We start from the raw sequence: 23,191 nt of genomic DNA on the forward strand, positions 1-23,191 counted from the left end.
AGACTATAGTCCATAGGGTAGCAAAGAGTCGCACACAACTGAGCAACTCTCACTTTCACTTTCAGTAAACTGCCAATGAACAACAAGCAATCCATGCCAGGCACTACGCAAAATACTTTTATACTTTACAACACTATCTTCCGAAATGCCTTTTGAAGAAGATATCATGTTATACTCACCTCTATGCTTTCTACTCTCATCGATTAAAGGCTCTGGAAAGTTTTATGGCAAAGGAAGTTAAATGACTTTATGGAATCCAGTATTTTCCAAACTTAGTTGATTATAAAATGACTTTCTCACACAATCCCTTTTAAGCTTTAAAAAACAGGACTATAAGTAAGTTTTTGAGATAGTGTTCTTATGTCCCAGAGACACACACTTTCTTCTAGGTTCAGAAAATGGAAGGAAGGAGAAAAGCAAGAAAGAAGGAAAAAGGAAGGCAGACAAACAAAGGAGTCCAACAAAATTTATATCAAACCTTACTTAAGCAGTTAGTTCTAGAGAAAATCTGTTACTTATACAGTTTCCATATTTCAGTCTCATATTCAGTTCTGAATACTTCCTTTGATAATTCTACCCAGGTCCATCAAGTAACTGTAAAGGGATCATAAGCATGTACCCATTCACTGTGTGTTGTTAGGCTGTAGCCCCAAATCCTAACACAGGACATGGTCCTTAGTAGGTGTTCAAGGACAGAAAGTAGAATGGTGGTTCCAGGTCTGGGGAGAGGGGAAAAGACGAGTACAGAGTTTTAGTTTTGCAAGATGAAGAGTTCTAGAGATGGACTGTACAACAATACGAGTGTACTTAACAGTACTGAACTGTACACTTATAATGATAAATTTCATGTTATGTGTATTTTTTAAAGGCTCAATAATAATAATATTTTAAACTTTAGAAAACTCACTGACAGGAAAACTTAGCTGGAATTACATTAAATTAACATTTATGAGGTACCCATAAGTTGCATACAATTATATCAAATAGTTTATACCTCCAAAAGGAAGAGGACAGTAAGTACTTGAAAGAGTGGGTTAATTTTTCTCACAGTCTGAATTTCATTCCATTCATTTGCCACAAAATAAGTTCTCCATATGCTTACAGGAACAGTAGCACTCCGAACACCACCCTCACCTGGTTGGGGAGATAAAATGAGTAAAACGTTTCACCTTCTCTGCTTTACAATGGTGGAAAAAGAAACTTGGTACAAATGGTTACTTTCATTACCTTCAACAGCTTTAAGAACCTTTCCTTTAGGCCGCTCCCAATCGATAAAGAATATGTCTATGGTAATCTGGGAGATGAGCTTATGCAAAAATTGCAGAGCCTGAAAATGACAAAAAAACACCTTAAAGTATTGGCATGAAGTCTGCTCATGAAACCAACACTGATTCTTTAAGAACCAAACATCTGAAATCACAAGAAGATATATGGGGCTTCCCGGGTGGCTCAAATGGTAAACAATCTGCCTGCAATGGGGGAGACTCAGGGTCAACCCCTGGGTCAGGAAGATCCCCTGGAGAAGGGAATGGCAACCCACTCCAGTATTGCTGCAGAGAATCCCATGGACAGAGGAGCCTGGCGGGCTATGGTCCATGGAGTCGCAAAGAGTCAGAGCGACGAACATTTTCACTGTAAGTTTCACAAGTGACAAAGTCATCATATCATCAGGGGCTCACCAGAAACTCATCATAGAACAGTCACCAAATTCACAGACTTTTTACAGACATATTAATTTCACCTTTCCTCCTTCTGTCTTTCTCAGAAATAGGAATATGAAAGTAGACATGCTACCTCCCTCCTCACACAGGGATCTTGCATACATGACTCTCTTTCCCAAGGTTTCCAAAAGCCTTTAACTTCTTTATAAGGAAAGGTATCTCCAACTGTCATTTGTTTGTCCTATTGAAAGTTTTAGGATGCTCTTACTGCCTTTTTCTCTATTTCTACTATTAAGATTTCTGATGAAAAAAAAAAATCCCTTTTCATTTACAGAATATGTTTAAACTGAGGCTTCTTCCGAGAAGGTGCATTATTGATCAAACAAGGTTAAAAATCTAAGTATGGGATGATTCCTCTCTTCCTGGGGCTCACAGGTTAGTGGGAAAATAGTCACTTAATAATCACAACACAACTGGATGAGATGTATGGCAGAGGCACGTGAGGAGCATCACATCCCCTGAAAGAACAGTGAAGCAGGGAGGGGGGCTCCCATGGGAAGAGGAGGAAAGGAACGTGGAGGCAGAGAAGCAATGCTAAGAGTTCAGCGCTTTAGCCAGCGCGGTACCGTTCACTCTTGATTAACAGTCTACATTAAATAATAAACAATTACTTAAGGCAGATCTTCAGAATGAGATACCTATTATAAATAAATGCAGACTTCCTAGTAAAATAGAACAATTCATACTTTCTTCTAAAATTAAACTAAATTTTACACCAAAGATTTTGAAAGCATTTTAACTCTGAAGATTTACATGCTTATTAGCAGACTTTTTTCTTTTTAAGCAGACATTTAAAATTCAGTAACCTGTGCTCTGAAACTTACCTTCAGAGCAAAACCACATCGCACATAAGTAACAAAACGTTCTTCTTGAGCTGGCACTGGTAGCAAAACAGAGACAGACTTCTGTGCCTGGGATGAAAATTACACTGCTAAGTATGAACGCACATAGTTTTTAGGAGGCACAAGTTATAACCCAAAGAAAGCATAGAATAAACACAACACGCTCAGGGAATGGTGAGTTTAGCACTTGCCGCAATACTCTTGATTAGAAACACCCTCAAGTAAAAACAGTTGCTTTATAAAGAGAGCTTACAAGTTATTCAGGTTGTGGCACTAAGGTAAAATTCAGAAAATCACTTACTTTAAAGAAAATAAGCCAGTAAAGACCTGTTCCTACAGTGATGATAAAGAAAACATTGGCCAGATCACCAGCATAGTAAAACAAGAATTTCGTAACTGTCTGCAATTTAAAAAGAGAATCAGAGCTGTTATAGACTCAATCCATTTATACTACTTTAATAACATATTATTATTAATAACATTATTATCAACCCAGTTTCTCAAGCTTGAAGTCTTATTTCATGTATCCATGGATCAGTCAGAAGGACTGACTGCAGCCACTTCCTAGATACCTTTTGATCCATTTCCAATAACTTCTATCTTATTCAACCCTTCTCATCTTTCACCAACTAAGAACTTTAGAACCGCTTTCTACTTTTCTTCAAGTTTGGAGTCCTTCTCCCCAACGTACCCTCCATATTACCATCAGAATTGGCTTTCTAAAATGCAAATTGGACTGTGTCACTCTCTTTCTTAAAAATGTACAGTGATGCCTCATTAAAATGTAAATTCCTGATCAACAAGGTCCTTTACAACCTAGGCCAAATTAAATTTTAGCCTCATTTGTCAGTTCCAACAACTTGTTCAATAATTAACCACTCCACACATTAATCCCAAATGTTTTGGGAATGAAATGAGTATTATTTCAACAGATATTCTTCTCTTCTTCTCTCTGGCAAACTCTTTGGAGCTCTGAGGGCAGAGACCATGTCTCCCTTTGCCCAGTAATCACATCCCCCAGCGCCTCGTAGAGCATCTGGCACTCAGACAGCAGGCCATCAGAGACTATTTGTGGAATGCAAAGATGGTTGCTGCTGTTCAGCTGCTAAGTTGTGTCTGACTTTTTGCAACCCCGTGAACTGCAGCATGCCAGGCTTCCCTGTCCTTCACCATCTCCAAGAGTTTGTTCAAACTCAGTTAATGCATAGATAACCGAGCTTAAACTTCACTTCTTTTGGATGCCTTTCTTGACTCCCCAAACAGTAAATCAAGCCCCCCTCCTCTGATTTCCAGGCACACTAGCTCTGGAGACAAACCAGTTTACTATGTTGCCTTTCTCGTGTTCTTAATCAGCTAAATGGAAATACCACCTATTACTTTGATACGGTAAAAATTAAATGAATAGGAAATTTATTTAATCTCTACAATTTCAGCAAGTATAAAATGGGAATGATCATGATACCTAACTTCATAGAGCTATTGTGAGGACCTAATGAATTACACGTGTCAAGGTTAAAAAAGTACCTGGCTTATAGTAATACTCAATAAATGACAGATGAAAATAAAAACAAGAACAAATGTAAAAACAATTAAATGAGAAGTGAAACCATAAAGTTAATAGAATAAAATATGGGAGAATATCTTTTTGATCTTGATCTTAAACAAGATTCTAAAAGCACACACCATAATATGAAAACCTATTCAGATTTGACAGTATTAAAATCAAGAGTTTCTACTAAACAAAGTAACATATAGATAAAATAACAGATGGATTTACCCTTGGAGAAGACACTTCAATGTCAAAAACCAAAAGAAGATTTACATTTAGAAAATACAAAAAAAATAAATAAAATATAAAAAACTTGTTTAAATAAACAAGAAAAATTGGAAACAGTAGAAAAATGAGCAAGTGGTATAAATAAGAAGTTCACAGAAGGGGAAGCCCAAATGATTAATAAAGTATTTGAAGAGTAATCAAAGAAATGGAAATTAAATCAAGAATGACATATCCCACCAGATTGGCAAAAAATGGGAAAGGGTGGGAAAACAGCAATTGTTGGTGAGGATGTGAGGAAACAAGACCACTGCTGGTGGGTGCAGACTGGCCACCAGCGTGGTGCACACTGGAGGGAAAACAAGGGTACATTTCCTACTCATGTACGTCTGCTAGTCATATACCCCAGAGAAACTCAGGGCAACTTTTTACTCATTCGCTAGCTGTGTCTTATTAGAAGGATATAAAATAGTCAAAAGATAAAAATAGACTTTAAGAAGCCCTGTGATTATACCTGTAAATCAATCATGGGACTCCCAATGCGTCTCTTCCAACCTGCTGTCTTCAAAAGAGATGATAGAACAGCTAGTCCACCCAACACACCTAAAGCAATCTAAAGTAAAAAAAAAAATTGGGATTTATGTAATTTCATAATGCAATTTCATCAGTGTTCAAAGATACTGTAAATAAAAAGTAACAAAGTACTCAAAAACAGGCTCAAAAATTAGAAGGTACACTAGAAGGACATAGGCGCCAAACTGAAGAAACTCCCAATGGACAAATCTGGGACAATTTGAGCAAGAATATAGAAGGTAACGAATTAAAATCACTAGAATAAATAAATATTCATGAGCCCATACTGATTTAATAATAAATGAATAAATAAATCCACGTGGACAAAGGGAGAATTCCTTTTTACAGAATTCTAATCAATATAGAAGAAATGATGGAAAAACACAACCACCACCAGACAAATATCACAGTAATATTGTTTATTGGCCAAGAATTATCAATGGATGCTGAAATTAGAGGGCAAAGGAATAATAAGGAGCAGGAGATTTGCATAATCTCAAGTATCTTCCCACAAGATACTTATTAATTATAAGTGGAAAAATACAATGGAGAACTCTGCAGATACCATCTTAGCCATACAATCAAAGTTGACATCAATGTTAGTAAGATAGGTGTGTGCTAAGTAGCTTCGGTCGTGTCTAACTCTTTGCAATCCTATGGACCGTAACCTACCGGACTTCTCTGTCCATGGGATTCTCTAGGCAAGAATACTGGAGTGAGTTGCCCTGTCCTCTTCCAGGGGATCTTCCTGACCCAAGGATCGAACCCAGGTCTCTTATCTCTCCTGCATTGGCAGGAGGGTCTTTACCACTAGCGCCACCTGGGAAGTCCATTAATAAGATACACTGACACCAAGTATCTTCTGATATGACTCACTGAGAAGGGTATAACATCACTTTCATGGTATGTATGCTAAAACTACATTTAATCATGGGAAAATACAGGATAAAACCAACTGAAGGACAAAATACCAGTGTTAGGGTCAGTCATGAGACAAAGAATGACTGACGACCTGTCACAGACCTAAGGAGACTAAGGAGACACACGATGGTTGGGTCCTGAAACAGAAAAGGATAGTGAAAAAAATCTGTAAAATCCAAAGAGTATTTACATTAGTTAATTTGCTGTTGTTTAGTCACTAACTAGCATTCAAATCTTCGTGACCCCATGGACTGAAGCCCGCCAGGCTCCTCTGTCCGTGGTTTCCCAGGTAAGAATACTACAGTGGGTTGTCATTACCTTCTCCAAAGGATCTTCCCAACCCAGGAAGCGAACCTGCATTGGCAGGTGGGTTCTTTACCACTGAGCCACCAGGAAAGCCCGGATTAGTTAACAGGACTACATCAATATTAATTTCCTGATTATGACCACTGTACTACAGTATGCAGCCTGGCATGCTGCAGTCCACGGGGTCGCAGAGAGTTAGATACGACTACTGACTGAACAACAACTACAGTTACGTAAGATGTTAATGCTAAGGGAGACTTGGTGAGGGATATGTGGCAAATCTCTTTATTTTGACAACTTTCCTGAACATGTAAAAAAATTTTGTTTTAATTAAAAAATATACTGTAAGTATTTTGACAGGTTAAAAGAAACTCACATCTGTCTGGACTTGTGCTTCTCCTTGATCCATTTCGTATGTGACTGAGAAAGAAACCTGATGTTTAAAAGAAAACAAATTAGCCATATTGAAGTTATATGATACAAACCTATTTTTACTATAAAAATACATTCACAGCTCCATTTTACCAAAAATATCATACTTTTAAACTATCAGTATTACTAGAGTTGACCTTTACTTATACATAAATAAATACACTTTGGGGAATTACCCACACTACTTTAAATATCCATTTAGAACATATATTAAAGAAAGAGGGTTCCATTAGAAGGTGGATTAGGTTCATTAACAGCACTCAAGTCAAATTAATCATATTTCATTTTCTGATAGGTTTCTGTAACTGAGGCATGTGACCTATCTTGTGTATCAAGAGTTCAGCAACTGGCTAAACAATCACATAGGAAGAAGGCAGATTAATCAAAGGTGTAAACAAGAATCTTAGGGACACAATTATACAGAGACAGGAGAGAGAAGAATCATAAAGGATTAAGAGAAACAGAAGCATGAGGAATAGGAGAGGGAAGACACCTAAGTCTTACCAGGTTCACAGAGCAGGGTCAAGGAGGAGGAGGTCACGAGTGGAGTCAACTGTTGTACAACTGACCCTTGAACAATACAGGGTGAGGGGCATCAATTACGATGCAGTCAAAAATTCAGGGAGAACTTTGGAGTTGGTCCTCCACATGCATGAATTGGACCAACTTTGCAGAGTGCTGCAGTACATATTTAGTTATTAAAAAAAAAAAGTCCACATATAAGCAGAACCATGCAGTTCAAATCTGTGTTGTTCAAGGGCCAACTGTGTAAGTGTAAAGTTAAAGAAATAAAGCCAGTGTATGTGGAATACCTTGCTGACTTCCTGAAAGAGGTTTTCAAAGAAGCCAAGTGGCAGGACCCAAACTGCAAATGATGAAAGAATAAATGGTTGGGAAATCAAGGAAAGACACATGATAGCAAGCTGAATTGTTGGCAGAGTTGCCAGAAGATTTTATGGTTTGGTTGTGCTCATTTGTTTTTAAGACAGGGCAACCTGAAAGGCAAAGGAAAGGAACCAGCAGAGAAGCTGGCCAAATAAAAGGTCGGGGGCGAAACAGGAGAAAATACACATTAATATATTATAATAAAATATATAAAATTAAATAGAAGAAAATATCCTAAACAAGTAAGGGTTGAAAATTCGCTTAAGAAAGTGGGAAGGGTCCTTTATTCTTAGAAATAGGAACCAGAGTCAAGAAAGATAATGAAACAGAGATACTGAAGTATTAAAGAGGAAGTCTGAGGCAATTCATATTGGATGGTTTTGATCTGCTCAGAAAAACAGGAAGACAGGTTATTTGCAGAGATGGTAAGAGAGCAGAGATACAGCTGGATGCTCAAAATGAATGCAGAACTTTTACAATAGCTGTCATGAGAAATTAAGAAATGATGAAAACCGCATTCTATAATTAGAATGATTGAGGTGGGCTTCCTCAGTTATGATTCTCTCAACTTTTTTCCTATTGCTTATTTTCCAATTTGTCAAAACAGTTTAGATATATTTTCGACAAGAAAAATATTTAAAGAAAACACCCAGAAGTGTTTCATATTAAGATAAATACACTCTTAACTACCCAAAAATGACATTCCAGGAAAATTTAAACAAGGCAGTCTTTTGTTGTTACTAAGCATGTTCCTGGATTTTCTCCTCTCATTACACTGTATATAAATTCAGGCAATAGAAATGAATTTCAATATCAAATCAGGTAATAAAACTGAGGATGGGAAACCTTTCAGAGAAAAGTCGTACCGTGTGCCTACTTTTCGCTTTATGAAAGCCTGAATCCAACAGTAGCGGAGTAGAAGTGCAAGCTCAACAGAGAGGCCAAAAACACTGGCTGAAGAACTAGAATATTAAAATTCAGAAAAGTAAAACAGTAGAAATTAAAAGCTTTAGTGAGTCCTGGAGGTTAAGGAGTGTTCACCTTCCAACTGTCATGCTTCTGGGGGAGACAGGGGATGAGGAAGAAGTCTAGAAGGGTTAGCTCTGGTCCCGACCTCCATCCGCTCTTCTCTACCCCTCCTCAGACAGGGGCACTTCAATCGCCTGGCAAGGCAGAGCGCGGCCTTTGCCAGGCTCCTTCTTTGGTACAGCCTGCTTTCAGTGTGTACATGGTCTCACTTCCACACACAGGCCCTTCCAGGCAGGGGACGACTCGGGTTCTGGGGTTAAGTTTAACTGAGTTGGGAAACAGTCAGAAGACTGGTTGTAGGTCCAAACTGCATCCTCTATTTCACTTTAGTGCTACTAGTTACAGAGCTAAAAATTAGATTCTCTTTCTGCCTGTTTAAGTATGTCTCTATCAAGTGGGCAAGACTGGTGAGAAGGGAAACACACATGCCCTCTTAAGGTTTGAGTTCCTGGTTTAGTTAGGCAAGGAGACAAAGTCTTAACAGAAGCAAGGTGGCCAAAGAGAACAAGAGGAGATGCCATATGGCTCAGCATGTCCTGGCATCCAGAACAAGGAGGCCCAGCGGCTGGTAACACTATCCACTGACAAACTTAATTCTTGCCTTTTTATATGCAGAATCCATAAGAACTCACCTCTTACCAGCATTAGTAAAAAATAACTGTCTTGACTATATAAAGTGCTATGTTTATTTAAAACTCTGAAAAGGACTAATAGTCTTTTGATCATAATGCAAACTCTCTCAGTTTTGCACTAACACACAGAAGGCAGTGACCGAAGGGACTCACCTTCACAGACTGGCTGTTGGGATCTTTGATATCAATGTCACGGTAGGCAATGGTAATTAAGGGAGGGTAAATGTTTCCATTTTTCGTGCTGGGTACAAGGTGGATGCTGTTTAAAAGAAAATTCATTTTTAGTTAAAAATACACTGAGGCCCTTAAACATATATTTAACTTACTGTTTCTTCTGAATGTGATATGAATAGTCTTGGTGATCTCAGAACCAGCAGTTATTAAAAACCAGAGAAGGTTAAACATAAACTAATGGTATTAATACAGGATATCTGAAGTGGTCAAAACTTTATATTAAAATACACCCTCAAAAAACGCTTCTTGATCTAGGTCCTACAAAGTTTACAAATAAAATCAATGAAGTACTGTGTACCACTTTTGAGGACTTAAAGTAATGCCTAGAGAAAGGCAGATAATATCCTGATTTTGAAAAAAAGATGAATTCTTGGTGACTTCCCTGGTGGTCCAGTGGCTAAGATTCCACACACCCAAGGCGGGGGCCAGGTTCAATCCCTGATCACAGAACTAGATCCCACATGCCGCAACTAATGATTCCACGTGCCACAACTAAGATCTGGCACAGCCAGATAAATAAATAAAATAAAAAGAAATATTAAAAAAGATGAATTCTTAAAGATAACATGTCATATCTAGTACTATTTATGGCACATAATAGGGTACATTTTGCTGAATTCAATGCATTAGTAACATACCGTCTGTAAACTCGGAAATGAAAATGCCAAGTACCAGTGGCCAACATGGTTTCATCAGTATAAAGTCAGACCTGACTAGTTTCAACTTCATTTTCACTGAGGAATCTACACTGGCAGATTGACGGAATGCTAAAAACAGCACAGGTAGATTTCAGAAAGGTATAGATAGGACAAAGCTTCTGTACTGCCTACTTCATGAAAGATTGTTGTGAAAATCAAAATGAAAAAGCAATGAAAAAGTAATGTATGTTGAAACACCATAAAGATGATGGTGTGGGTTTCATCAGTGTATTCAAGGTGCACATCATAAGACACTGAAGTGGAAAAGCCACATAAGGTTAGAGATAGGAATCTCACAGCAGAGAAGAGACAGTGAGGGCTGCATGGCACTACCCTAAGGCAGGGCCATCATCAAAGTATCCAAGGAAGAGCAAGGTGTTGATAACTAACGAGGGCCAACCTAGAGCAGTGGGTGCTAAAGGAGATGGAGCCACAGGAGGCCCACCTGCTGCAATCATCTGACGGGCTCTAACACACCCGCGTCGGCCCGTGGATCTTCACTGCTCCCCACCTCTCAACTCATTCTAACTTGGCAAGTCTAGAGTGGGGCTTAGGATATGGATTTTGGCAAACTCTTGAAGCCCTTCTGAAGTAATTATCTCCTCTATTCAGATCAGATCAGTCGCTCAGTCGTGTCCGACTCTTTGCGACCCCATGAATCACAGCACGCCAGGCCTCCCTGTCCATCACCAACTCCTGGAGTTCACTCAGACTCATGTCCATCGAGTCAGTGATGCCATCCAGCCATCTCATCCTTTGTTGTCCCCTTCTCCTCTTGCCCCCAATCCCTCCCAGAATCAGAGTCTTTTCCAATGAGTCAACTCTTCGCATGAGGTGGCCAAAGTACTGGAGTTTCAGCTTTAGCATCATTCCTTTCAAAGAAATCCCAGGTCTGGTCTATCCCAATCTACATAGACATCTAAGAACACATTATGTATCATTCCAGTTCAGGTGTTCTTACTGTTTTCATCTGACAATTACAGGTCAACACTTTCACTATGACATTTTTCCATATACTCCAAGCCTCATTCAGTAAATTAGACATTTGTTTACCTCAGTGATATTTGGGTGGCGACTCTAATTAATCTTGGCTGGCTTCCTAAGTCATTTTCCCGTCCACTTAGTGTATCCACTAAGAAAATGCGTCGAGTCAGAAGCCACTTGCCAGAACTACTGTCTTTTATCAATAATAAAAAAAAAAAAGATGGGTTTAAAAAATACTTTCAATTGTTCAAGATGGCACTCAAAGTGAAGATTACTGGACAAATTTAAAACATAAAATTAGTACACTTTGTTTTAATAAGATGGTTGCAAAAACAACTCCTGCTGTGAGAAATTCCTAGTAATAGCCTTCCCCAGCTGCACTTGAATATTTTCTGATTGTCTGGACTTTTCATCAGTTTGGAAGGATTTTCCCTGCAAATTACCTGAATAAATAGGATTTTATAAAATGAGAAACAACAAAAGAAACTAATTTGTCCAAAAAGCAGCTCAAGGATGGTTTGAAGAAGCCCTGATTTTACACTTCTACTGTTTTTCTCAGGATAAACTTTCAGGAATGATAAAATTTCTTAATAAAAAGCCTGATATATTTAGTAAATAAGGCTTCCTTGGTGGTTTAGAGTAAAGACTCTGCCTGCAATGCAGGAGACACAGATTTGATCCCTGGGTCAGGAAGATCCCCTGGAGAAGGGAAGGGCAACCCACTCCAGTATTCTTGCTTGGAGAATCCCATGGTCAGAGGAGCCTGGTGGGCTACAGTCCATGGCATCGCAAACAGTCGGATACGACTGAGTGACTAAGCACACTGAGTAAATATACCAACAACCTTACAGTTTTAGCGCGGGCATGCTACATGAAACCTTACACTCAGGGACTTCCCTGGTGGTCCAGTGGCTAAGGCACCGTGCTCCCAAGGCAGGGGGCCCAGGTTCGATCCGTGGTCACGGAACTTAGATCTCACATGCTGCAACTAAGACCTGGTGCAGCTAAATAGATAAATATTTAAAAAAAACAAACAAGCTTACCATAATAGCGAATCCATGACTTTTCTTATAATCTGTGGCTTATTAAGCTATGTTGGTTGACTTATTTATTGATTTCAGCTCAGAGAAAGAGTGGTGTGTATGGATGCCTTACCTTGGTTCACAAACATTTTCTTGTGCTGAAGATTTAAGTTTAACACAGGCACAGCCCAAATATATTGGTGTTGATTCTCATCAGTATATTCAAGGTACACATCATAAAATGTAGGAGTGGGAAAGTCAGTTAAGATCTTAGGGACAGGAATCTCACACTGAAAAATAAAATTAAAAATAAAAGCACCCAAATTGAAAGTTAAAAAGCATATTTATTATCTTTAAAAGATTTGTAATTGTAAAACAAAGTATCTTCCAATTATGGTGTTTATACATATTTTTATATGTCTTTTAAAACATGAATACTATATATGATTCTTTTATAAGGGCCAAAATAACAGTAAAGAACCACCTGAATCTTGCCCAACAACCCAGCTGGAGAGGCTATACATTCATTCTCAACTGTAACTGTACAGCAATAAAAAGGTTTAAAAACTCCTATCCTGTGGGGTGAGGTCCCAACTCTTTCTCCTGGTAAACACTGTTTATGATTTGACTCCCCTTAATAGTACCAGGTTCATCTCCCACTGCTTCTTCTTTGTCTCTGGTTCAGTCACACTAACCTACTTATAGCCTCTAAATATGCTATGCTATTCTACATCTCTCTGACACTGCAAATGGTGTTCCTGCCTGGTATTCACTTCCCCACTGTGCTCCCTGGTAAACTCATATTCATTCTGCAGGCTCAAGTGTCACTCACTGTGTATAGCCTTTCTGAACTTCCCTAGGAACTGTTAAGGACCCTTCTTTGAACCAACACGGTTCCTTGTTCATATCTATAGACCAACACATCACATTCTTTTCAATTTTTTGTCTATATAGCTGTTTTCTCTACTAGGCTGTGAACTCCCTGAGAGGCAACTGGGTTCGATGGAAAAACCACGGTTTTCAAGCCTAACAGAACATTTACTTGATGAAAGAATTTGAACAAATTATCTAATATTACTGAGCAACATTTCCTCATCCACAAAACACAATGAGTATGTATTTTACAAAGCTATTTCATGGATCAGATGAGATAAAAATGATAAAATGCTGAGGACAGAGCAGTGGAATTTATCTGGCCCAAAGTAGACACTCAACAGTTTTTTAAAGTAACACAAGTCATTTCTGATAATAAAAGCAAATTTAAGTTCATGATAGAAAATCTGGAAAATGTAGAAAAGAAAGAAAATAATCTGTAATCCCACCATCCAGAGATAACCACTGTTAAAAATGTTTCTTTTTCTCATCTGTTTTCCCCAATGGTGCTTTTTGTTGTTTTAACAAAGCTGGAATCACAGTTTTGTTCTGTGGTGTGTGTACATGCATTTTATCAAGAAGTATTTTTGTAGACTATTGAAGGTCTTTCAAATGTTTAACAGCTCATAATATTGCTTTGTCCCATACTGTAGTTTCAAAATGCATTACCAAAGGAAGGATGGTCAGGGAGGGAGGGAGACGAGCATGGAGAGAAGAGGAAGCATTTTGTTACAGGGAGGGAGGAGGGAGGAGGCAGTGATAACACTTTACTGTTTATTAAAAATGAAGTACTTCTACTTCATTCTAAAATGCTCAAAAGTAGAGATTATTTTTAAGACCTATATGCCATAAGGAAATACACAATTATGATGTTTAAGACTCTATGGATGACAAGGTACTGTTTTCATGCTGATTTTATTAATAAAAATCATTCATAAATTATTCATTAGCCCACAATGCAGGAGTCCCAGGTTCGATCCTTGGGTCAGGAAGATCCCCTGGAGAAGGAAATGGCAACCCACTCTAGTACTCTTGCCTAGAAAATTCCATGGATGGAGGAGCCTGGTGGGCTACAGTCCATGGGGTTGCAAAGAGTCGGAAACGACTGATCGACTTCACTTTCACTTTCTTTTTGCAAAAAATTACTAATTTCAAAAATTCAATAATTATTCCAATTATTGCTGATGTGAAAAATGAAGCCAAAATGTAGACTGCCTAAAATAGTACCAACTTACACTTTGTTGATAAGTTGTTCCAAAGGAATAAGCAGCATTTAGTCTCGTCTCTGTGTCTGGACAAAGCTACAGCAAAAGAACACAACTGATAAATATCTCTCACAAATCTTTTCTTTGCTTATAGTCAAGGGTTCTCAAGACATAACATGGATATATACTTTATATAATACTTATTTAATGTTATCAAGGGAGTGAAAAGTTAAGAGGGCATCTCTGTTATAACTTAAAGTAGTTTTAAGAAATTCCAATTTAAAACAAAACAAGAAAAATCAACTCTAGCAAGCAAACTGATGCTCTATTCAAGCAATAATCTAGTTTTTTCCTCATCTTTGCCTCAATCAAAAATAAGACATGTTAGGGATTCTCTCTAGATTCATACTCTCTAGAGTATTGTCTACTATATACTATATAGCATATATATAGTATATAGTAAATACATTGTATATATATTGTATATAGTATATATATTGTATACTATATACTATATACGGAGAAGGCAATGGCACCCACTCCAGTACTCTTGCCTGGAAAATCCCATGGACGGAGGAGCCTGGTAGGCTACAGTCCATGAGGTCACTAAGAGTCGGACACGACTGAGTGACTTCACTTTCACTTTTCACTTTCATGCACTGGAGAAGGAAATGGCAACCCACTCCAGTGTTCTTGCCTGGAGAATCCCAGGGACGGGGAGACTGGTGGGCTGCCATCTATGGGGTCGCACAGAGCCGGACACGACTGCAGTGACTTAGCATAGCATAGCATATACTATATAGTATATACTATACTCTCTAGAGTATAGTAAATTCTCTCTAGAATCATACTCACCTGTAAAATTCCTCCTTCTAAAGTTTGCCACTTGAGAAAATTTCCTCTCACATCATAGGAAGCAGCCACAAACTTCAGTTTTGTACTCTGCTTAAAGAAAAACAAGAATAAAATAATGTCACATACTCTGAAAGTCTATGAATATATATAATGGTCTATAAAAACTTACAGAGTTCAGACTTTCAGAGTATATATAATAGTCTATACAAATTTTTTCATTGCCAAATGATCTTTTCTTTTTCTAGAGACCAAATATTGAATTCATCAATCATTACTTTGAGGAAAAATTAATCAGTGTATCTCTCTGATTAAACACACTTAATATAAATGGACTGGGTTTTTGCACAAAAACTATTACTTCAGAATTGAGAGGCAGTGACAGATAACTTTTTTTCAAACCTGTTAAATGAGTGTGTGTGTGCATGAATGGAGGATGAATAGAGGAAGAAATAATCTATTCTTTCATTTTGCTCCTGCTAAGTCACTTCAGTCGTGTCCGACTCTGTGCAACCCCATGGACTGCAGCCTACCAGGCTTCTCCGTCCATGGGATTCTCCAGGCAAGAACACTGGAGTGGGTTGCCATTTCCTTCTCCAAAGCATGAAAGTGGAAAGTGAAAGTGAAGTCGCTCAGTCGTGTCTGACTCTTAGCGACCCCATGGACTGCAGCCTACCAGGCTCCTCCATCCATGGGATTTTCTGGGCAACAGTACTGGAGTGGGGTGCCATTGCCTTCTCCCATTCTTTCATTCTAGAAGGTCAAAAAAATGAAGGTAAGAATTTGGACCTGTGACATGCTGAGGAAACGCATAGAATCCCACTCAATCTTTGGCAGCCCTTATGAAAAATGTGGAGATATAGGACAGAAGAGGCTTTGTGTTTGGTGATGAAACCCTTCCCAACCCACAAGTACTTCTTGCTGCCGTAACACAAAATCCCGAGGTATCCACACACTCAAGTAAGAAAACTAAACTCTATACATTGTTTAGTTCCTCAGTAGCTAACATTTAGATTTAGTTTAGTCACTAAAATTTTTTAAATCTATCAAGAATTATGTCTAGTAATATTCTTGTTACCTTTCAAAATTATAAATCAAAATGTAGTTAACCTTCAATAATATAGAGATTTGTACCTGGTTTTCCCCTTTAAAACTGAAATTTGTAGGAAGAGGTGTAGTACTAATTATTTGAGGTGCTAATCCTAGCTGGTCTCCATAGAACAGCCATGGAAGATTCTGTCTCCTATAAACAATCACAATTGTTTTAATAATGGGGGAACGGTCTTAGTACATATTTGTGAAAGTAACTGCACTGAATTTGGTCACAATGACGGTTCATTAGTTAGAATAACCTTACCAAAAGGAAACAGAATGAACAGTGCCCAGTGCAGCAGTATTTTCAAAGATAACCTGAAACAATCCACATGCATCAAAAGTAGAGGAGTCATAATAGTTCATGTTCATTACACACATATTTCCGAGAGCTTGGCAAGATGTTAGATTGCCATACACCTACAGGAAAACAATGACAAAGAAATATATGGGCTTTAATATCCTAAACAAAAGTTGATACAAAAATTATGCTTAGTTTTAATTTAATTATGCTTAGAATTTGAATTCTGCAAATTCTTTTTTTGGATATTCTTTTGCTTTTAATACCTTTCCTCTAATTAAAGTAGAAAAGAACTTTCCATATGGCAGGTTAATAATTTATAAGTTTTACCTGAAATTTTAGGTGAACATATAAAGACAAGCAACTGAACGAAGAAGAACCAACTAAAAACTTACAGCATGACATTTAAAAAAGCTAATACATGAAATAATTATATTTGAAAGAACAATAATTGGATCCTAATAGTAGAATAGAAATCTAAGCTATTTTTATTTTATTTTATCTATTTTATATCTATTGCATATAAATCTAATCTGTTTTAAGTAATTTGTTTTATGAACAACAAAATCTGTTGAGTTTGACCCTCAAACTTCTTTCTCAATTTTCTCTTTAAGGAAAAGACCACTTCATTTTTGCAGTTATTCAAATAAAAATCATCACAGTAATCTTCATTCTCTCTCTTCTCATATCCAACTCATCACTAAATCTTGTTGGCTCAATTTTAAACGTATATATCCAGAAGCTTAACACTTCTTTCATTTCCACGGAACCACCCTTGTCCAAAGGTCCATTTTCTCTCACTTGGATTACTCTAATAACCTCCTAATTGGTCCCCCTGCTTGTCTTTGCCCTAACAAAATCTACTTTCCATGTTAGAATGATCTTTTTCAAAACCTGAGGCCAACCACTGTCTACCTTTGCACAAAATCCTCTACATCACTTCCAGTAAACTCTAGGTCTCATAGTCACTCCCTTCATCCTTCAACTCATTTCTCCACTTTCCCTGCTCACTGTTCTGGCCACTTAGGTCTCCCTCCTGTCTCTTTAGCATGAACATGCCAGAGAACCCCTGCTTTGGGACCTCTGCACTTGCTGTGGTCTCTGCTTAGAATTCTCTTCCCCTAGATATTTTCATGGCTCACTTCCACTTCCAAGTCTTTGCTCAAATATCATACTTTCAGAGATGCCTGTCCTGACCACCCTCCATAAGTTAGGACCACCTTCTACTCTCTATGTTCTTTATCCCGATTTGCTTGTCTTTATAGCACTTGGCATCACCTGACAATTACTTACAATTCCACATGGGATTTTTCTCTGTCTTTTCCTAAAATAGATAACTTAAAAGATTTCAGAACAGGGCGTGGCATACAGTAGGTCATCAACAAACATTTACTAAATGATAGTACGATATCAGTTTCCCCTAACATTCAATTTCAGGTTAGTAAGTTTGGACATATTTAATTTATGTGTAATAAGTGTGAAATGAATAACATATTCTTTATTAGTCTCTTTCAGTCCACTTAGAAAGGGTTTTAATAGAATATGACCAAGGAGACATATCTACTTAGAAAAGTTTTATTAACTGGGGAAAAAAAAAAATGGTACCACAGTTTCTTTGAAATGAAATAAAAACTACTTTCTAGAAATTCAAACATACCCAACAAGCAGCTGCTGATGACTGCAAATACTTTGCAAACCATTCTGAAGTGAAAGATATGCCCTATAAACAAAAAGATGAATTTTAGTTTTACGTTTAAATAGAAATTCCTGAACCCTACACACTTAGGAAGACATTACTGTGCACACTGCTGAGTGGGAAGTAACTAATATTACTTTCCCAGCGTTATCAGAAAAATAGACTCTAATAAGAATAAAAGAATTAATTCCAACCAATGTCAGTAATTACAAGTAGGACTGAATTACAAAATCACATTGCTCAGACAAAAGATACAAGGAAATAAAGTATGTTTATAATAATAATAAAAACTATTATGCCCATTTCACTAAAATGAAAATCAAAGTACAAAAGAATAAAATAAAAATTAGATCTTGACTTAGATTTGGTTAATATTTGGTGATTTAGGATTATTACACTGTATTAAATTGCAAGTAATAAAAAAGAAATATTTGTGAATGATTTCTAAGCAACAGGAGATTGGGGATACACAGAGAAATTAACATTTAAAATCTCCACAGTGGTGATTCTCAAACAGTGATGAATATCAGAATGAACTGTGTAATTTCCTGAAAACAGAAAATGCCTGGCTTCATTCTAAACCAAATGAATCCGAATCTCTAGAATGAGACCAAGGCACGCACATCCTCTGAAAACTGCAGATGCAGGCCCCCCTCTAGGTCAGAACCACTGCTGTAAGGCTCATCTGCATATCCTGCTAAAAAATGAGACACCGAGAAACACCATCCGTAGTAAATTCTCTGAACATGGACAAAGGTGATAAAACCAAATTATATGAAATATGGCACCATAACTGTCCAAGAAATCTAAAATAAAATTACTATGAGTCACTATTTTCATCTCTTCAATAGGCAAAAATTCTCATATTGTAAGAAAAAAACATATGTGTAGAACGCTGGCTAACACACACAAAAAACCTAGTAAAAATGGAAAGTACTGACAACAGTACTGGCCAATGCACGCAAAATGAAGCCACAGACAAATGCCAGGGACAAAGCTGCATGATCCTTTATAAAACAATATCCACATACTTTAACCCAGGAATTTAAAAACACTTAGGACATGTGCCTTAAGTCAATCATCTCTCCAAAAGGAAAAACACATATATATGCATAAAATGGTTGACAGCAATATTATTAACAAAAAACCTAAATATTCAATAGACATACAATTACATGAATTTCAATGCATAAACTAGAGTATTATATGACAATTTAAAATTATAATTATTGGTTGGGCCTGGAACATGCTATAGAGAAACCAAGGTAGTGCCTGAAGATTGAAGGAGACATGTTAAAATAACACAGGAGCTATACCAAAGGGAAGTCCAAATTTGGGACAATTTGAGCTTTGAAAATTTGGCCACTGCTGAGCAAATCTGGAAAGCTCAGCAGTGGCCACAGGACTGGAAAAGGTCAGTTTTCATCCCAATCCCAAAGAAAGGCAATGCCAATGTTCAAACTACCACACAAATGCACTCATCTCACAGGCTAGCAAAGTAATGCTCATAAATTCTCCAAGCCAGGGTTCAACAGTACATGAGCCATGAACTTCCAGATGTTCAAGCTGGATTTAGAAAAGGCAGACGAACAGAGATCAAATTGCCAACATCCATTGGATCACTGAAAAAGCAAGAAAGTTCCAGACAAACATCTATTTCTGCTTTATTGACTATGCCAAAGCCTTTGACTGTGTAGATCACAACAAACTGTGGAAAATTTTCAAAGAGATGGGACTACCAGACCACCTGACCTGCCTCCTGAGAAATCGGTATGCAGGTCAAGAAGCAACAGTTAGAACCAGACATGGAACTACAAACTGGTTCCAAACTGGGAAAGGAGTATGTCAAGGCTGTATACTGTCACCCTGCTTATTTAACCTCTATGTGGAGTATATCATGAGAAATGCTGGGCTGGAGGAAGCACAAGCTGGAATCAATATTGCCAGGAGAAATATCAATAACCTCAAATATGCAGATGACACCACCCTTATGTAATAAAGCAAAGAACTAAAGAGCCTCTTGATGAAAGTCCAAGACAGTGAAGAAGTTGGCTTAAAATTCAACATTCAGAAAACGAAGATCATGGTATCTGGTCCTATCTCTTCATGGCAAATAGATGGGGAAACAATGGAATTGTTGGAAATAAAAGGAAATAAAAATGAAATGACAGACTTTAATTTGTGGACTCCAAAATCACTGTGGATGATGACTGCAGCCATGAAATTAAGACACTTGCTCCTTGGAAGAAATGCTATGACCAACCTAGACAGCACATTACTTTGCCGACAAAGGACATCTACTCAAAGCTATGGTTTTTCCAGTAGTCATGTATGAATGTGAGAGTTGGACTATAAGGAAAGCTGAGTGCCAAAGAATTGATGCTTTTGAGCTGTGGTGTTGGAGAAGACTCTTGATAGTCCCTTGGACCGCAAGGACATCAAACCAATCAATCCTAAAGGAAATCAGTCCTAAATATTCATTGGAAGGGGCTGAAGTGCAAGCTCCAATACTTTGGCCACCTGATACAAAGAACTGACTCATTGGAAAAGACCCTGATGCTGAGAAAGATTGAAGGCAGGAGAAGGGGACGACAGAGGATGAGATGGTTGGATGGCATCACCGACTCAATGGACATGAGTTTGAACAAGCTCCGGGAGTTGGTGATGGACAGGGAAGCCTGGCGTGTTGCAGTCCATGGGGTTGCAAGGAGTCGGACACGACTGAGCAACTGAACTGAACCAAACTGAGCTTTGAAAAGAAGAATAACAGTGACAGTTCATAACATACTCGTGACACCAGGGGTTTGCAGTAAAGCTAAAGAGAAAAAAAAGCACAGAGAGAAAAGAAAGCACTCTATAGAGCATTGCTAACTTAAAAATATAAAAAGGAACAATAAAATTGTGAAACCATCTTGATATAACCAATTTAATAACTGATTCAGATAAGGTTCATTAATGACTGCTAAAAAGGATATGTATATAGTCTCACAGTAAAATCTCAGACTAACTTATTAGTCACAGCACTTTTACAAGGGGGAGGAATGGCAGACAGCAGCATGCCCAGCCAGTCAAATTTAGCATCACCAATAACTGGACATCCTGACATTATGTGCTCCATGTTATGATACAATGGGCTATACACAGCACCCATGTCATATTTTCCCAAAAAGATGTTTCACAGAGTCTAATCATAAGAAAAAAATGAGAAAAATGCAGACTCTGGGATGCTCTACAAGAAAGCTGGCCTTGACTCTGCAAGAGTCAATGACCATAAAAGAAAAAAAAAAAGAAAAAAAAAGAATCCAAAAAGCAAAACAGGATAAAGATCTCTGTTCTAAATTAAAGGAGACTAAAGAGATTTAATTTCAATGTGGGATCTTTTGCTGATCCTGGGTCCCTTTGCCAAAAAAGTGGGAAGGGATAAAAGACTTTATTGAAACAAGTAGGCATATTTGGATATGAACAGTATATCAAATAATTCTATTAATCTTTTTAGGTGTGATACCAGAAAAATGCCGTTTTCCTTAGGAGCTACAAAATATTTAGGAGTAAAATGTTACACAGCTACAACGTACTTTCAAGTGGTTCAGAAAAAAATATGAATGTATGTGTTTGTATGCATGTTTACATATACAGAGAGAAAGCAAATTTGGCAACATTAATAATTGGTTAAACTAGTAAAAGATTCATGCACAGTCATTGTCTTTGTTTTGTTTTTTTAACTTTTCTGCAATAAAAATTTTTCAAAATTAAAGTTGGGAAAGCAAACCAAGATGTAAGCTCATTGTCTTTGGGGAAAGGGAATGTGAAGACACTGACTCAAATATTTGGAAATTCTTTATTGACTGTCTGATATATTACTATAGAGGATTGGATATTTCTCTTAGAAATTACATAAAACAGTAAGATAAACACAGAAATAGTTATAGATCTGAGTATGTATACGCGTGGCCTTCCCAGGTGGTACAGTGGTAAAGAATCCGCCTGCCAATGTGGCAGACACAAGAGCAGTGGGTTCAATTCCTAGGTCAGGAAGATCCCCTGGAGTAAGAAACGGCAACCCAATCCAGTATTCTTGCTTGGAAAATTCCACGAACAGAGGAACCTGGTGGGCTTAAGCCCATGGGGTCTCAAAGAGTCGGACACGACTGAGCAACTGAGCACACACTCACACACATGTTTAAACATAATATGTATATATATCTTCTAGATATATCTGCTAATGAGAGCATACTAAGCATGGTAATCTTTGTTTCTAAATATTATCCTTAAGAGCTTCTTAGAGAAATAGCTGTTTCCAGGACCGAAGCAGGAAAAGTATAAGATGAGCCTGGAAATCGTGTTGTGCCAGACAGGAAATGCTCCAATAAAGATACAGTTATGTCCAAAAGACATAGGAACAAATTCGAAGGGCTTCTAATGGCCAAACCTATGACAATTTGGGAAACAATGAACTGAAGCTCATTTTAGCCCCAAATGAATTACCAAAGGAAGAAAAGCAGAACTATCCTTAACTAGTAGAACAAAAAAACTGAAGCATACTCACAAGCTCTCCGTAACGTGCAGTTGAAATCATACGTAGAGGAAAACTCCTTGTGCTGCTGAAACACAATCCCCCTGTCTTCATAAATAAGTAAGAAAAGAAAAAAATAGTTTATGTAAGAATATCAGCAATTCAATTTTAAAATATATACATTATCAATGTAATTAGCCTTACTAAAATGTTAGGTTCTGAACATGCACAGGACTTGCTGGTATTAATGAACATTGGTTCACACCGGACACACCTGTCAATACAACAAAAATTATTTTTAAAATGTTAATGAACTAGCTCTAATTTAATTGAGAGCTTGTCTTTCTAACTTAATAGATTAGAACAGATTCATTCAACTAAGCAATTACTTGCAATAAAGTAAACTTATCAAAAGTATACACTACTCTGTATTATAAGGCAAGGTATAAATAAAATCAATAATATATATAAATATAGTACCTAGAAAATACTAAGTAGATTGCAAATAAAATTTATTATTATATACTATATATTATTGGAGAAGGAAATGGCAACCCACTCCAGTACTCTTGCCTGGAAAATTCCATGAACTGAGGAGCCTGGTAG

General features: G+C 37.5%; 1 protein-coding gene across 4 annotated transcripts in view; it reads right to left on the reverse strand.

The window, feature by feature from the left end:
• The window catches only part of TMEM67 (transmembrane protein 67), a 45,073-nt gene that overhangs the window by 16,265 nt on the left and 5,617 nt on the right, over window positions 1–23,191 (reverse strand). Inside the window, exons 5-20 of one of the 4 annotated variants that reach the window (XM_055546668.1) lie at window positions 22,790–22,859; window positions 22,619–22,693; window positions 18,034–18,096; window positions 16,341–16,495; window positions 16,118–16,226; window positions 14,987–15,073; window positions 14,162–14,227; window positions 12,187–12,343; window positions 11,101–11,224; window positions 9,269–9,374; window positions 6,514–6,570; window positions 4,852–4,950; window positions 2,865–2,963; window positions 2,546–2,632; window positions 1,228–1,327; window positions 995–1,134 (exon numbers count right to left, since the gene is read on the reverse strand). In XM_055546668.1, the coding sequence (XP_055402643.1) occupies window positions 995–1,134; window positions 1,228–1,327; window positions 2,546–2,632; window positions 2,865–2,963; window positions 4,852–4,950; window positions 6,514–6,570; window positions 9,269–9,374; window positions 11,101–11,224; window positions 12,187–12,343; window positions 14,162–14,227; window positions 14,987–15,073; window positions 16,118–16,226; window positions 16,341–16,495; window positions 18,034–18,096; window positions 22,619–22,693; window positions 22,790–22,859 (1,594 nt within the window). Of the gene's footprint in view, window positions 1–994; window positions 1,135–1,227; window positions 1,328–2,545; window positions 2,633–2,864; window positions 2,964–4,851; window positions 4,951–6,513; window positions 6,571–9,268; window positions 9,375–11,100; window positions 11,225–12,186; window positions 12,344–14,161; window positions 14,228–14,986; window positions 15,077–16,117; window positions 16,227–16,340; window positions 16,496–18,033; window positions 18,097–22,618; window positions 22,694–22,789; window positions 22,860–23,191 lie in introns of all 4 variants that reach the window. The other 3 variants (XM_055546667.1, XM_055546669.1, XM_055546670.1) reach the window with 3 other exon arrangements.

The sequence above is a fragment of the Bubalus kerabau genome, chromosome 14 (assembly GCF_029407905.1).
Source record: "Bubalus kerabau isolate K-KA32 ecotype Philippines breed swamp buffalo chromosome 14, PCC_UOA_SB_1v2, whole genome shotgun sequence".
Classification (NCBI taxonomy): Eukaryota; Metazoa; Chordata; class Mammalia; order Artiodactyla; family Bovidae; genus Bubalus; species Bubalus kerabau.